The 15,860-nt window shown below is 41.8% G+C and overlaps 2 protein-coding genes across 2 annotated transcripts in view; one reads left to right on the top strand and one right to left on the bottom strand.

The window, feature by feature from the left end:
• Positions 1-440: 440 nt before the first annotated feature.
• LOC103355315 (diamine acetyltransferase 1) lies at positions 441-5,340 on the top strand. Its single transcript, XM_008279060.1, has 6 exons — positions 441-715; positions 3,078-3,129; positions 3,211-3,291; positions 4,020-4,121; positions 4,405-4,445; positions 4,957-5,340. The coding sequence occupies exons 1-6, from the start codon at positions 653-655 to the stop codon at positions 5,131-5,133; spliced, it is 516 nt and encodes a 171-aa protein (XP_008277282.1). The 5' UTR covers positions 441-652; the 3' UTR covers positions 5,134-5,340.
• Positions 5,341-7,014: 1,674 nt separating this feature from the next.
• apoob (apolipoprotein O, b) overlaps positions 7,015-15,860 on the bottom strand; it is a 15,177-nt gene continuing 6,331 nt past the window's right edge. Inside the window, exons 5-9 of the mRNA XM_008279059.1 lie at positions 15,185-15,239; positions 13,316-13,411; positions 12,312-12,403; positions 9,931-10,020; positions 7,015-9,842 (exon numbers count right to left, since the gene is read on the bottom strand). Of these exons, the coding sequence (XP_008277281.1) occupies positions 9,798-9,842; positions 9,931-10,020; positions 12,312-12,403; positions 13,316-13,411; positions 15,185-15,239 (378 nt within the window). The 3' untranslated portion in view covers positions 7,015-9,797. The remainder of the gene's footprint in view (positions 9,843-9,930; positions 10,021-12,311; positions 12,404-13,315; positions 13,412-15,184; positions 15,240-15,860) is intronic.

Genomic DNA, 15,860 nt, shown 5'->3' with positions numbered 1-15,860 from the left:
GTTTTGAAATCATGTTTGTTTTCATGCACAATAAACCCACAAATTCTGAGCCAGAAAAGTCTTTTTGTTGCTTGTGAAACCAAGAACACTATCAAATGTGTTCCTGACAGTTTGCTTACTCTTGAGAAAGGTTGGTTTTATTTTCTCTGTTTATGCACATGCATTACTACAAATACATATATATTTACAATTTTAATCCAGCAAAGATGCTAAACGTTTACTTCAAATTGAGTATTTTCATAAACTTTTACTTAAAACTTTTAGGAGTTTCTTCCTTCGCCATCAAAAACAAAGATCCTGACAGAATAAAAACAATCCCACACGTGACTACTTCTTGCGCTCCCATTGGTTAAACGGCCGCCACAAGGTGTCGCTGATTCGCTAGAAATCCGAGACGGGTGCGAGCCGACCAATCACAGTCCAGCCGGAGCCGGGTATAAATAAGGCGATGTAAACAAAGGAGAAGGCAGTTGAACGGCAGCGACCCGGCCGAAGGGCGACTCTAACTGGATGTTCTTGTCTCGACAAACGCGTCCGGACCAGAGGCTGACTGTGGGGATAAAGCCACTCTGAAGCGAATGAAGAAACATCTAATCTTCCACTTCACATACAGAGGACTTCTCACGAAAGGAAAAAAGAGTAAAAGAAGAAAATGGACTATAAATTACGAAAAGCTGAACCCAAGGACGTCTCTGATATATTACGACTGGTGAAGGTAGGCCTGTAGGAGAAGAAAATACTGGGGCTTAAAAGTCATAAAAATCGATTAAATTTGATAGTATTCGATGGTAATTTAACACAACTGCTAGTGTTGAGTGAAACTGTTGAGCTAACAGTTAGCTGTTTACTTCACCGTTACTTTAGCTAACGGCTAGCTGTTTACTTCACCGTTACTTTAGCTAACGGCTAGCTGTTTACTTCACCGTTACTTTAGCTAACGGCTAGCTGTTTACTAAGCTGTTCCTGTAGCTAACGGACTGCTAGCCTCGACAGCGGCAGATAACGTCAGTCGACGCCTGTTTGATGGGGAAGCAGGTGGAAAATGTCCGGAGGATGTCCGAGCTCGGCGCCTTTGTTTACGGCTCATTCCTCCGCGCTGACTGACACAGTTTCCCAAATATGGTCCGTCTGTCGCCGCGCTGACGTCCGGGAGATGATGTGTGATTAGAGTTGTGTAAGCGCCACCTGACAGAGACAACAAGGCTGCTGACGGGCGTCCTCACACCTCGCTCCTCATGGTTTACTGTGTGAAAGAAACACCCATCAGAAGTTCCTACATCTAAAGAGAAATCCTAAAACAATCTGCAATGAAATAATCCAAATATTTTGCAGATAAAAAGGTATAAAAAAAAGCAGGTCATCTCCTAGAACTATGGTGTTTCCTTAGTAAATGACATTTTTGTCACATAATAATCACAGTATGTCAGTTTAACAGCCCCTACTTAACGTGTACACACATAAAGAGAAATAAAACCTAGAATAAAAAGTCCCCTAATCCACAGTGATGCCTTTTTGTTTGTTTGTTTACGTTTTGTGTGGCAAGCAATCCAAAAGTTTGTCCTCTCTAAATGCACATTAAAGCAGGTAATCTCCTAGAATTAAGACATTTTCTCAATAAATGATATTTGTGATGATTAATCACATCATAATCACACATGTGTTCGTCTTGTGTGTTATATGTTGGCCAGTATTTAACAAGCAACGGCCCATATTTAGCATATATATGTATATAAAAGCCAAATAAACAGCTCCTTCAAAAAGAAAAATAGAATAAAAAGTTCCCTAATCCATAATATCCTTTGTTTATTTGTTGTTTTTGTGGCCAGCGGTCTTCAAATCTGTCGTTTAGAGTGTCAGTGCAGAGGAAAGCAGCTTAGCGACTAAAATGATGATATTTCCTTCATAAATAATACGGTAAACCACATAATAAACACATACGTGTTGGCTTTAAGCTTTATGTTGGACAATATCTAACAAGCAACAACCAGAACAGAACAAACTGTTAAACCTCTGTGGCCAGCAACCCCCCAACAAAATGTTTCCAGTGAAAATACATAGAAAACTAGTGTATAGCACAATTTATCACATAATAATAATAATCACAGATATGTGAGTGTGACAGTAAATGTTGGCCATTAGTTGACCAGAAACGGATCCTATTTAACATTTATAAGCCTGTTTAAATGACAATTAACAGTTTCCTCCCAAAAATGTGTCTAAAATCTAGAAACTCCGAAATGTTGTCTCACAAATCTATATTTTTTGTGGCCAGCAGTCCAAACATAAGAAGTATTTTTTAGTGTAAATACAGAGAAAAGCAGGTTATTGACTAAAATGATGGCATTGTTTCCTTCATAAGTGGCATGTTGTATAATTTATCGCATCATAATCACAGATGTATTATCATTCTGGTGTATGTGGTGGAGCTATCTAACAACAGACACGTTGTATTTAATATTTAGAAGCACATACAGACGAGAAGTACAGTCCTACCCCCTCATAAATAAAACTGTAATGCTCTCCAGTCCACAAAGACGTCTTCAAATTCATGTTGTGGCGTTTCAAGAATCTGAAGTATTTTCTGGTGAAAACGTGGAGACCAGTGGGTGTTATAGAGGAGATGTGGAGTTTGTCCTTAATGAAAGACTCCACGTATAATAAACAGATTATAATCACAGATGTTGGCCGGTATGTAGTCAGAAGCAGCTCCTACTTCTCATTTATCAGCATGACAACCGCAACTAATGAGGGTTTTCTTGGATTAATCCGCAAGTTGTTTCCTCAAATCATTGATTTGTACACAGAGTAAGTTAGGAATGTGCCTGAGGCGCGAGGCAGCGCGGTCGTGATACTCAGACTGTATTCGGTTTATAGAACAGAAAGAAATCCTGGAAGTTGTGCTTGAAAACCGACCGACACAGACGTTAAACCGTCCAGATGGGCTCGTATGAGTGACTGTAAAACGTCCCACTGAGCACAAAATGTTGGTTTTTGTTCCTTGTTCATGTTAAATGGCAGATTTACTGTTAACAAAGCTGTCGGCACTAAGCTGTTCTCTCTGTCCTCTCTCGTCCCAGGAACTTGCAAAATACGAAGAGATGGAGCACCAGGTGACACTGACTGAGAAAGGTGAGCCTCAAGTCGCCTCAGTGGCCGCGCTAGCAGCACTTGTCTCCATTGTGTTTGCCTAACGTGTGCGTTTCCTCGTAGAACTCCTTGAGGATGGATTTGGTGACACCCCGTTTTACCATTGCATCATCGCCGAGATCCAAGGAGAGAGCAGCAGTGACGGTGAGGAGCCCTGCTCAGGGTCAGCCAGGCCACTGATAGAGGGATTGAAATCGCTTCTCTGTGCACCTGTACAGTGTGTTTTCCATCGTGTGCTTCCTGTCTTTGTGTTGATGCTGTACAGCGAGTGAAGCCGGCTGCAGCTCTTTTGTGCACGTTTTCACTGATCCAATGTACAGATTGAATCAGGAAACGGAACCGAAAGTTCAACTCCAACTTGTGTTACACGTTTCTCGATAACCTGTTGACACTCAGGTGCTCCTGAATAAACGCACAGTTTGTTCCAGAGCGTTCTATGTTATAGATGAGTGCGGTACCACAGTTCGGAGCACGTTCCTGATAATTACAGTTCAAGAATGTTTTGATTCCCGGGAGGCAAACCTCCACAAGTAGGTCAAAGGTAGAAGGATTGATCTGTGATGGGATAAATGTACATTAAATGCACTTTATTAAGCAAGTAACAGGTCCAGTCATGTAGCCTGTAGAAGACAGGCATCGACCTGCGTGGAGATAAAACACTCTGAGCTGAACGGCTTACATGTGGTTTCATGTGGTTTACAGGGACATGTTGTGCTGCTTAATCAGCTCTGGAAATGTACCTTTGGCCCCGATTATTTATATCGACTGCTTTGTGTTTTGTATACGGCTACTGGCCTGATTTTGTTTCCTTCCTAATTCTGTGAGTGTTTTTTAAGTCCACTTTCTTATCGTCTAAAATCCCCCGTGTGCAGATCCGAAGGTGGTGGGCTTCGCCATGTACTACTTCACCTACGACCCCTGGGTGGGCAAGCAGCTGTACCTGGAGGAGTTCTACGTGATGGACGAGTACAGAGGTAACATCTATCCAGCTTGTTTTCTTTGATCTCAGCCAGTGTCTCATGCAGGACAGCGTCTCCTCAGTTCTTTGAATGCTTTTATTGATAACATGACTGTGGGCCTTGTTTGTGTTGTTTTATTGTGTTTTTATTTTCTGTTGTGTTTCTGTTTGTATGAAAAGTGCTACAGAGATAAAGTCTGATTGATTGAGAGATAAAAGCGTCCCCCCGTCCTGGCTCACGTTGAGCTGCTCCCCTGCAGCGTCTTGGTTTTAATTAAATCCTTTAAATGTGCTTTCAGGGCTCGGCATCGGCTCGGAGATCCTGCGGCACCTCAGTGACGTGAGTCTGAAATTTATTACAGTAAACATTAGCAGCTGCTTTTAAATCCCCTGTAGCATTTTTTTAAGTGTTTAATTAATTTTAATGATGTTTTTATTCGTGAGTCCTTGTTTTAGTGTAAAACTCTTTCTAACAGTGTTTTCAGACGCATTCTAGCACTTTGTTATGTATTCATTCCCGTCTTTACTTCTGTCATGCTCTGTTATAACTTGTACGTTTATTGTCTGATGTTATTGCACTTAAGACAAACAGACAAAATGAGGTTTGAGAGAAATAGAAAAGAAAAAAACTTAAAGAGGAAACATGATTCCATTCTTGCTTTTCTTGTTTAAAAAGTGAGTAAATGTTATTTTTTTCAAATTAAAAATGCTTAAATTTAGAGCTGAAAGCAGCAGTTCTTCATTTGGAGGAACATGTATAGTGTAGATTAAATTTTTTTCTAAGATTTAAATGACTAAAATGCATTATGGGAAATGTTGTTTACGACGTTACCTCTGTGTTCTCCGTCCAGCTGGCCATGAAGACGCGCTGCACCGGCATGATGTTCGTGGTGGCCGAGAACAACGAGCCGTCCGTCCAGTTCTACAAGCGCCGCGGCGCCGAGGATCTCTCCCAGGAGGAGGGCTGGAGGCTGTTCCGGTTCGACAAGGACAGCCTGGTCAAGATGGCCACGCCGGCCGAGGAGTGACGGAGAGGAGGAGCGACGAGGGTCCGACGGGGACGCCTCGCCGGCAGGAGTTCAGCTTCTAAAGAGGAAGTTTCACAGTAACACTGTGTTCGTAGTTCAGTCTTAGTTTGTTGATTCACATGTAGCTCTGAATCACGTGTGTTTAATCCAGCGTTTATTCTTAGTGTAAGATCCATTATGTTTGGAATAAAACTGTAACTGATCTCACACGGCTCTGTGTCAGTTCATCAAGTTTAATTTGATTCTTCGTCTGAATTCAGTCGACTTAGAGCAGAATAGGAACACTTTGTTGATCCCTGCAGGGAAACTACAACAGCAAGCAGAAAGAGTGAAGTGTTCCCACCACAGTACGAATAAATGAACACAACAAGCATCAAATATATTGATCCAAGTGCAAAATGCACCATGAAGTGCTACATATACAGTCAGTCCTGTAAACAGCAGCAACGAGCAACAAAATGTGAAACTTTAGAGCTCAGTCTCCACTTTGGAAACTGTTTGAGGGAACAATGGAACCAAAATGTCGACTTAGTGGCTGTTGTGACACATGGCAGCGTTTTTATAACTCAAAGGTCCAGAACAGCCACGAAACGCTCTGAGATCATCGAGTCGCTGAAATGAACCCGTTTACAGAACATTCAAGCTGCTCGTTATAGCGTCAGCTCACAACATGGATCTTCTCCGTGTGTCACAGTCAGCTGATGGTATTTCAGAGAAACTCAACACATCCACTGATTCTTTCTCGTGGTCGTTTTCTATGTGGACGTTTCCTTTTCCCATCAAAGCTGAACACACCTTGTTTTTATGGTGCACTTTCAGCACGTTGTAGTTTAAGTGGACGGAGGTGAAACCAGAGTTCTGCTTCTAGAAGTCGATCCTGAAACTTTGTCAAAGAGTTCATAAGCTTCAATAAATGTCGAGCTGAGTCGGTTCTTTATGAGGCTCCGACCTGGAGATCCACGGAGGAGCTTTTACTGTCAGTCGGTTATTTAACTGAACCTTACAGATACGAACGGCAGAATATCAGAATCCTCTCGTCCTGCGATGCACCTGAAGCCACATTTAGACTCAGCGGTGACACGGCGGCTCAAAGTATCGGCTGTCTGAGGTCACCTCTGTCCTCCCAGTCTGGAAACCCGACAGCAGCAGCAGCAGCGTTTAGTGGCGTGAACACTGTGTGCTTTTCACAGGGTCATGTGAGGAACCCTTCAGAACGCTTCTGTAGGTTCACGTGCAGCACTGCAGCGAACGTGACGTCAGCATTTGGGGAACTTAAACCGCTTTTAACCGTCTGAAGAGGAAGCAGCGCTCAGAGGCTCAGAGGGTTCCTGTTCGTTTCACATACGTGGCGTTTACTGACTGAAGTCGTATTTCAGCTCCGGCACGAAAGCAATCAGCTGATGCGGCTTCTGAAAAACTCTTTCATAGCCGATAAATCTGCATTCACTCCTGATTAGGAGCCTCAGCAGTGAACTCTGTGAGCAGTTACAGGAGGAAGTGCTGCAGCCACAAGCATCAGACTGGAAATTTAATGTATACACTCTGAAAATGAAAGATATCAGCTGAGTGGAGAACAAACCTCACTCACCAATCACCTGCACAGTGAGCTCAGAGTTAGATAAAAACATTCATTTACTCTATATTTAGTTTATTTTGGTGATTTGTGACTCATTTAATCCACCCTTAAGCCCCAAAACTGCTCTGTCATCATCCACCTATCATTAAATCAACAAAAACTGACAATAAATGCTGCTATTAATGAAAACTACTCACATGAAACACACCTGTCGTGCTGTAAACTGATATATTCCACACACATCATGCAGCCCCTCTAAGCAGGATGCTGAAAAGGGAAAAATAAATTCAAGTTGAGCACAAATGTACACTTTAAGCAGAAGCTTTTTATCGGGAATTCAAGGAAAACCAACCTTTTTCCAGTGTGTCTGCAGCCTCAAAGCCTCAAACATCAGACAAAAGGGAGGAGAAGCTGGAACATAGAAAGCTCAGTAAATATTACTTTTACTGTTTTTATTCTTGAACATTATTAATCAGAAAATAAATTATAGTCCAAAATAATCATTATTGGTTCTCTAAAATAACATGAATATCTTTCTGGTGTTAACTTGTGCAAACAATAACTGATGAAAATGCGCCCGACCTTCACTTTGTATGTTTCTATGATGACCAGCAGCTCATAAGACGAGAACACTTGTGTGTGTGTTTAGTGATAAATAGCAGATTTAATTACACACAGTATATACAGCGCTTCATCAGACATGGACAATTAACGCTTCATTAATAATTAGGATGGATGGATGCAGACGTCGTTTGGCCCTTCATTGGATCACAGCAGAAATAAAAGCATCACAGTGTGACCTGAACAAAACATTCAACAGTTGTGAGTCAGAAACTGAAACTCGTGAGCACAGAAACCCTCCTTTATGCCACAGAAGGAGGTGACGAGTCCACAGAAAGCTCGACTGATCTCTGATACGTGAGAAAGCAGAATAAATGATCTAAAAACCCGCTGAATTATCTGACAAATGTGGACTAAAAACTGGCTTCTAAAAGCTGCTGTTATCGGATAGTTTGGTCAATAAAAAACCTCACGTCATTATGCTGAAAAGGCTTAAAGGAGCAGTTCACTATTTCTCTATTTCTACATATATTCACCTGCCTACATCAGCAACCCACTGGATACACACCTGACTTTACTGCTCACTAGCATTCAGCTAGCAACTAGCATTCCTCGACTAGCAACTAGCATCCCTTTTATGTAAAAGCGACCGTATATGTGCACCTCGCCTACACGTCATACACACAGTTTGTTCCGTGTTTATAAAATACCGTCAGGGAGACAAATGACTAGCCTGTGGGGCTGACCACTAGCCCAAGATTACAAGTTGCTAACCTGGTGATGCTATTTGTTAGCCTGGGAATGGTAGCTGTTAGCTCAGGAATGGTTGTGACAAGCCTGGAGATGCTAGGGACTAGCCTAAGAATGCCAGTTTGTAGCTTTGGAATTCCAGTTGCTAGCCCAGGAATGCTAGTTGCTAGCCCAGTAATTGTGGAATTCCAGTTGCTAGTCCAGGAATGTTAGCTTTGGAATTCCAGTTGGTAGCACAGGGATGCTCATTGCTAGCCTAGGAATTGGGGTTGCTAGGTTAGGAATGCCAGTCGGTAGCCCATGAATGCTCGTTGACTAGGAAGGCCAGGCGTTAGCCGAGTAATGCTAGTTGCTAGTTTAGGAATGACAGTGGTTAGCCCATGAATGCTAGTTGCTGGCCTGGGAATGTTAATGACTAGCCTAGAAATGGCAGTTGTTAGCCTACGAATTGTGGTTGCTAGGTTAGAAATGCCGGTTGCCAGTCCACAAATGCTAGTTATCAGCCTAGAAATGCTAGTGCCTAGCATGGAGACACTAGCAATGAGCCTGGGAGTAACATTTATGAGCTTGGGAATGGTGGTGGTCAGCCTAAAGATTCTTGTGACTAGCCCTAGGATGCTAGCTGATAGCCTAGGAATGCTAGTTGTCAGCCTAAGATTGTCATTTGTTAACCAAGGAATTATAGCTGCTAGGCTAGGAATGCCAGTCGCTAGCTGAGTAATGCTAGTTGCTAGTCCAGGAATGACGGTAGTTAGCCCATGACTACTAGTTGCTGGACTTGGAATGCTAGTGGCTAGCCTGGGAATGTTAGTGACTAGCTCAAAAATGCCAGTTGCTAGCCTAGGAATTGTAGTTGCTAGGCTAGAAATGCCAGTTTGTATCTCAGGAACGTTAGATGCTAGTCTAGGTATGCCGGTTGCCAGTCGAGTAACGCTAGTGGCTAACGTGGAAACACTAGCAACCAGCCTGGAAGTGCCATTTATGAGCTTGGGAATGGTGGTGGTCAGCCTAAAGATTCTCGTCACTAGCCTTGGAATGCTAGCTGATAGCCTAGGAATGCTAGTTGTCAGCCTAATATTGCCATTTGCTAGCCTAGGAATTGTAGTTGCTAGGCTAGGAATGCTAGTTGCTAGCATAGGAATGCTACTTGATTGAAAATGTAGTTCTTGCTGGCTGAGTATCTGACTCTCTGTTAGACTGATCAGGAGGACTAAGGTTCAATGTGAATATTCCCTCTAAGGCTGCAATTAACACCTATTTTCAATATCAATTAATCTGCAAATTATTGTGTAAGTGCATAAATTCATTGTTTAATCCACTAAAAAGTTTCTGAAAGTCCCAAAATATTCCACTGAGTGTTAAGTAAGATGAGTAAAAGGAAGTCATTTTGACAGGGATTCGTTTGAAAAAGGTTTCATGTCTGTCGCGGTCTGTGAAGCTGAAGCTTGAGGACGAGTCAGTGGTGGATGCTATGTCAGCAGAATCATGTGACCTGATTTTCTGAGCCGAGTTCATCGAAGGAAAAAGGAGAAATGTTTACGAGGGCTGTTCCAAGAAGCACATTTAAGGAAGTAATCTGAATAAAACCTGCTCAGCTATCCAGAGAGATGCTTCTTGGAAGTGGCGGCGGAGTTCAGGAACGACTCGGCTGATAAGCTTCTGCTACATAACAAAGCGAGACAAGCGAACCGATCCAGATGTGCGGCTCTGGGAGTTTGTCTGTGTGTGAAATAAGCCCAGTTCATGTGCAGGTGTGTCACTGAGGTGTGATTCTCCTTCAGCTGCTCGCGTCGTCGCTCTCTGTCGCCTCTTTCTTCTCCGGCTTCACCAAGAAAGAAGCAAAGAGTCAGAAGAGGCGACCGATAAAAAACTGATAAGAATAGACAAGTGTTGGGCGGAACCAGACTCACCTTCTTCTTGGCAAACGGTGGATCTTTCCAGAGGTTCTCGGCGGCGGTTCGGCCCTGCTGAGCCCAGCTGTACGCCGAGTCTCTGCTCACCTGGTGGAAAGACAAAAACATGATTAGTCAAGCAGGTATAAGAGACGACACGGGGGAGGAGAGTTATCTGAAGTTGTTGGATGATGAGACTTTACAGAAGAGGCGTTACATTCAACAAAAACACAAATATGGTCTATGTGATTAACTGTGGTTTCTTTCTGACTGCAACATACTGGTTTCTAGTTTAGTGTGAGTTTAAACGGGTAAAATCGTATCCCACAGGTCGATCCACATAAAGTTCAGGGTGACTGTGACTGTGTGAAGGAAGCACGTTAAATAATATGACCCAGACACCAGTGGAAATCACAACACACAATTCACAGCCTGCACTTCCTGCACGGAAGCTGAGCCCTTTCCTAAAGGGAAGCCGGACCCAGATCAAACGCACACAAACGCCGATAACATCATGCCTGGAAAGTCTGAATGTGAGGGATGCGGTTGGTGAGGTCAGGGTGTGATTTTCCACAGCGGTTTCCAGTCAAGAGTCTCCAACAAAGAGCTTTCTGTGGCCAGAACAGGCCTATTTGGTACCAAAGAGTAACAGAAGAGCAGAGCGGTGGTGCTGGCAGCTGTTTCCTGACGGTCAGTCGGTGACTAAATAAAGAGAGTTTAAATGTTTTTATCTCCATCAGATGAACGTTTCCGTTGACATCAGATGTGTTAAAAACTGGAAAATCCAGCGTTTGGATGACGTTTTCTCCTGTGCTGTCAATCCTATAAATATAACAAAATGAAAACTTGAAGCGACTAAAAGCAGCAACAGCTTTGTCCCTGAATAACAGACGATGGTTACTGTGTGTTTATCAAACTATTAAAAAAGAAAGATGATGCAGCCATGAAGCAGCTCTTCTGTTAGATCGCCTTTAAACTCCATGTATCAGTGAGTTACTGGATCTAAAAGTTCAAAGCAACCAGAACGTGTCAGAAGGACTTCAGTCTGTCTCCTGTCATCATGAAGCTGAAGCGACTCCAAAGCACCAACAAATCACAGACGTATGGATGTTATGTAGATATACTGAGTCAACCAGTTCAAATGTGGTTCAACCAGTCCAACACCAAGCCACTCGATCATTCAACTAAAGTCTAAACTCAATCCAAAACCGGTTCAAAACCAAGTCTAAAACTAAGTCTAAAACCAGTGCACAGCCGAGTCTGAAATCAGTCTATGATGAGTCTACAACCAGTCCAAAACCAGTCTAAAAGTAGTTCAAAACCAAGTCTGAAATCAGCCAACAACTAGTCTGAAAACAGTTCAAATCCAGTCTAGTGCCAAGTCCAGAACCGTTCAACACCAAAGCTGAAACTAGTCTAAAAGCAGTCACACACAACTTTGAATCGCCCCCCAAACAACCCAGTCAGTTCAAAACTGAATCTAAAACCAAAGTTGGCCCAAAACCAGTTCAAATCAGTCCAATACCAGGTACGAAAGCAAAGCTGAAAGTAGTCTAAAACCAGTCAGCAAGCTTGAAACTCCTCCCAAAACCAGATATGAAACCAGCAGAAAAACCAGCTGGAAATCTGACTAAAACCACTTCAAAGCCAAGTCTGAAAATAGTCTATAACCAGCAAAACCAGTTCAAAACAATCTAAAACCACATCTGAAAGCAGATTAAAACCAGAACAAAACCAGCTCAAAACTAGGTCTCAAACCAGTCTGAAACCAAGTCTGAAAGCAGTCCAAAACCAAGTCTAAAACTAAACCTGAAAGCAGTCTAAAGTGTGCCAAAAACCATCCAAAACAAAGTCCAAATCAGTTTGTAACTCGCCCAACATCTGTCTGAATCCAGTCAAGACCAAAAACACCAAAGAGTTGAAATCAAAACCTGTCCAACCTCAATCCAAGGTCAAAAATCACCCCAACACCAGTCTACAACCAGTCAGTGGAAAGAGTTCTGGTGTTCTGGTCAATCTGGACCACATAGAGAGTCAGAGGCACTAAGACTGATGCTGAACAACCTTTCTGCTCGGTCCTTCTTTAACCATTTAAACGAGTCTCTTTGATGAACTTTAAGTGTTGAAGACTTGTGCACAACGTTCTCTGTGAATATTCATGTAGAGAACAGAATGAGTCGTCTTGTTATCACAGAACTGAAAAACCACCCAGACGTTCAGGACATGCTGTAGTCCTGCTGTAGTCCTGCTGTAGTTCTGCTGTAGTACTACTGTCATACTGCTGTAGTACTGCTGTAGTACTGCTGTAGTACTATTGTAGTACTGCTGTAGTACTACTGTAGTACGACTGTAGTACTGCTGTAGTACTACTGTAGTACTGCTGTAGTCCTGCTGTGTACCTTTAACAAGGCTGCGGCCTGCTGAGGGTAGAACATGGAGGCACTCAGAGCCATGAGTCCGACTGGAAATACGAGGCGCTTCACCCTGGAGCCTGAAACAGATCAACAGAGTTCACAGTGACCTGATGTGACCTTTTGTTCCTCTGCTCGTTACCTTCACTGATTTACTATCTGATCTGGAAGACGACGGCAGCTCCTCAGCTCCCTATCGAGTGTGTTTAAGTGGATTTTAAAGGGAAACATCAACATTTAAACAAACAGCAGTGAAAAACATTTAAATTCCTGTTGTGTAGCTTCAGCACAACATGTAGCAAGAAGCCCATTCGTTAGCGGTGAGCCACGACGTTTTCAGCCCGTATTTGTCAAATCGTCGTGATTAAATTGATGCTGAATTAGCCGTTAGCAGCTCCAGGTTGCGCTGAGGCCGTTAAAGCACCGACTACGACCACTGATTTAGTTTACGACTGAAGAAAAGCTAAAAATGTGCTAATTGTCAATCAAGTTCTGCAGTGATGAGGATGTTTTTCCAGTGACTTCTGAGCAGATTTAGTGGCGTTTACTGAACACAGACACCACACACGAGACATTACTGGAAAGTGTGCGTCACACTGAATTTAAAATATGTTTATAATGTCTGTGAGCTCGACGGGGGTCATCGTTAGCACACCAGGAGCTCCATACAGAAGCCGAATTTCTGGCCAAATTAATGTGAAATTAATGTTATTGATTGATTATTCTAAGTGGGTCGATGTGCATTTAAAAAAAAAAGAATTTGATATATCAAGTTAAACACAGAAACCATTTTAAATACCCAAAGTTTATGATTTTAAAAAGGAAGCCGTTCTCTGGAGGCTGATGAACTCATTCTGTTTTCAAGGCTGCCTCATTAGAAAGACACACAAGCGCTGTTTGAATCTGGAACAACAAAAGCTGCGTTTTTTTCTTGATCTATCCCTGATTTTTTCTCGTGTTTACGTGTCATCAGCCCGTCTGCTGCGGCTCACCTTTGGCCAGATAGAGTCCCAGGAGGCCGGAGAAACCCACGGCGGCCACGCTGGGGTAGAGGTCAGGAGGAGGGTCGCTGAGGAACTGGTACGTATCTGGAGGACACACCAACAGGGAGTCTCAGAAAAAAACATCTGAACACAAAGACTGAAGTGTAAAAACCAGAGAGAACAGTCGGGCCTGTTTCAGGTGCAGCGACCTCTTGTCATTCATATAATCATGTTTTTGTCAACACTGAACTAAAACAAATATCTGCTATAAACTAGAATTCACTGACAAACATTCGGTGGTTCCAGCTTCGTCTCGCCATAAATTGCGCGACATGAAAGTAAACATTTGAAGCCTGACAAACATCAATGATGAACAAAATCATTCGTTTCCACCCCAATAACAAGAATTATTCGTTTTTTTGGTGAATAAATCAACTGGAAAATCATAGTTTCTGTCATTTTTCAAGCAAAAATTGTGACAATTTCTCAAATATCTGCTTAATGACATGAAATATTTCTGGATATTATTTATATTTCAGAGTCCAAATTATACCATTCGATTGAGAAAATATGTGGTTAATTAATAGAAAATGAAACACACTACATTTTTCCTATATTTTGAGACGTTTGTGGAAGTTTTTCTGGAGTTACCGCCTCATTAATCGGAACATTTTGGGGTTTGGGATATTTGACTGGACGAAATAAGACGCCTGTGAAGCTGTAACTGGTATTTTTTTTACTTTTAAAGTTCAAACGATGAATAATTTGATTGAGAAAGTATTTGGCTCATTAACACGATATGAAATAGGCAGAAGACATCCTGTGTTTTGTGATGTTTGTGGACATTTTGACAAACTGTACCTACTGATGAACGTCTTTTTCCACCGTTTTATATTCAACCCGTCTTTAAGTTAATCACAGTCTAGTTTTCACATATAGGCGCCTTCACGAGGATATTAAACACATCAAACACTCACTGACATCAGAAACGGTTCTATTGGCTGTAATGTGTCGTATAGTTTCCACCCAATAACGACAACTCTGCGTTTTCAACAGGAGAATAACAGTCGTAGTTATTTTCGAACAAAACACTGAAGGCAACGCGTCTGAGCTTCCCAGATGTCACAAGTTGTTGCTCAACGAAACTTATCCTGTTTGGTGGAACAGAATAAGAAATTTATTGTTTACATTTCATTGATTGATGAAAAACATTTGGCTGATTAACAGATAAAAGTGAGTCGACGTCTGTTTGTTGTGGAAAACGCTGCTCTTCCAATATGTTTATGAGGAAATTAAAAACCTTCCTTTTTAACTTTTATAGTGTAATTTTTAAATTCTAATGTTTTCTTCTTCCTCCTTTATTGTATTTTATTCTTTCAACCGTCACATGCGTCTATTTCTCAGCACCGTATCAGTTTATTGTCGCTGTTTTGTGCTTTTTCAACAGATAAATTTGACATTTTTCAAGTTTTTTTTTAAATTTCAAACAATCAATCAATTAATCGACGGTAAAAATAATCTTTAGCTGCAGCTGTTCTGCAAATAATTCCTCATATTTTCACGAGTTAATCACACAATCTGGAACAATCATTTAAAACATATAACAAAATATTTTGAGATTCATGGATGAAGTTTATACGAGAAGTTATACAAGAAATTTACATTTAGTTAGATTTTCCATTCAGCTCCAACTTAATTCCAAAAACACTTTGTTTTAGCTTGAAAACAAACACAATATTCACACTGGGATGTTTATGTAAATACTCCAGAAACTTATTGTTATCATTTGTACAGAAAAATGTATTATAGATGCTAATTTAATCGACTCTTGAATCTGGTGTTTGATCTGTAATCTGACTCCAGACAGAGTTTTCTCACCAGTGACGGCCGTTACTGTCGTGTTGATGGTCGGCTCCACCGTCCTGTACACCTGCTGTGGTCCAGAGATCATCACAAGGAGACAGAACAGACAATACAGCAGGTTATTTTCATTTTCTTTACATGTTATTTCTCCATCGTTTATTCAGTGTGCGGTGCATTTAGGATCCCAGGATTTTCTCCAAGTCGTGTTTGTTGTCGACTCAGTTTGTTAAATGCATCATTTTTTGTTCAGATTTCTTCATCGACTCGTCGCTGTTTGTCCTTTGTGACAGATTTTGAAGTCTACTGTAGTTGTGTCTAGTTTTATGGTGAAGGAAGATCAACACTGACTTGCTTCTGATCGATCACTTGTTCTCTCAACCACCTTGATCCATCTTTTCATTTGTTGTCTTAATAAATCCAGTTCTCCTTTGTGTTGCTGAAGCTTTGGGCTAAAAACGTACGGAGGCTCCACTGAGACACACCTTCATATTTCTGGATATTCCAGCAGGTTTGGGTTTCTGTGTGTTTTAGTTTGTTTGCTGCACACTGGGACGAGTTTAAGTCACATTGTGTTATATTAGCATCACAGATGTTGCAGAAGAACCAACTTGCTCTTATCATTTCGCTGCACAAAAGCTCGTTTCTCCAATACGACTCTGTGGTTCTGTATGTACATATGAGGTGTGGAAGA

Source organism: Stegastes partitus, unplaced genomic scaffold (genome assembly GCF_000690725.1).
Source record: "Stegastes partitus isolate 25-593 unplaced genomic scaffold, Stegastes_partitus-1.0.2 Scaffold143, whole genome shotgun sequence".
NCBI lineage: Eukaryota > Metazoa > Chordata > Actinopteri > Pomacentridae > Stegastes > Stegastes partitus.
The sequence above is the reverse complement of the archived record's forward strand: the minus strand, read 5'-3'. Positions and strand labels throughout refer to the sequence as shown.

Coding starts and splice junctions, on each gene's coding strand:
- LOC103355315 (XM_008279060.1), top strand. CDS start 653: ATGGACTATAAATTACGAAAAGCTGAACCCAAGGACGTCTCTGATATA. Junction 3,292..4,019: donor AGGAGAGAGCAGCAGTGACG/GTGAGGAGCCCT, acceptor CCCCGTGTGCAG/ATCCGAAGGTGGTGGGCTTC. Junction 4,446..4,956: donor TCCTGCGGCACCTCAGTGAC/GTGAGTCTGAAA, acceptor TTCTCCGTCCAG/CTGGCCATGAAGACGCGCTG.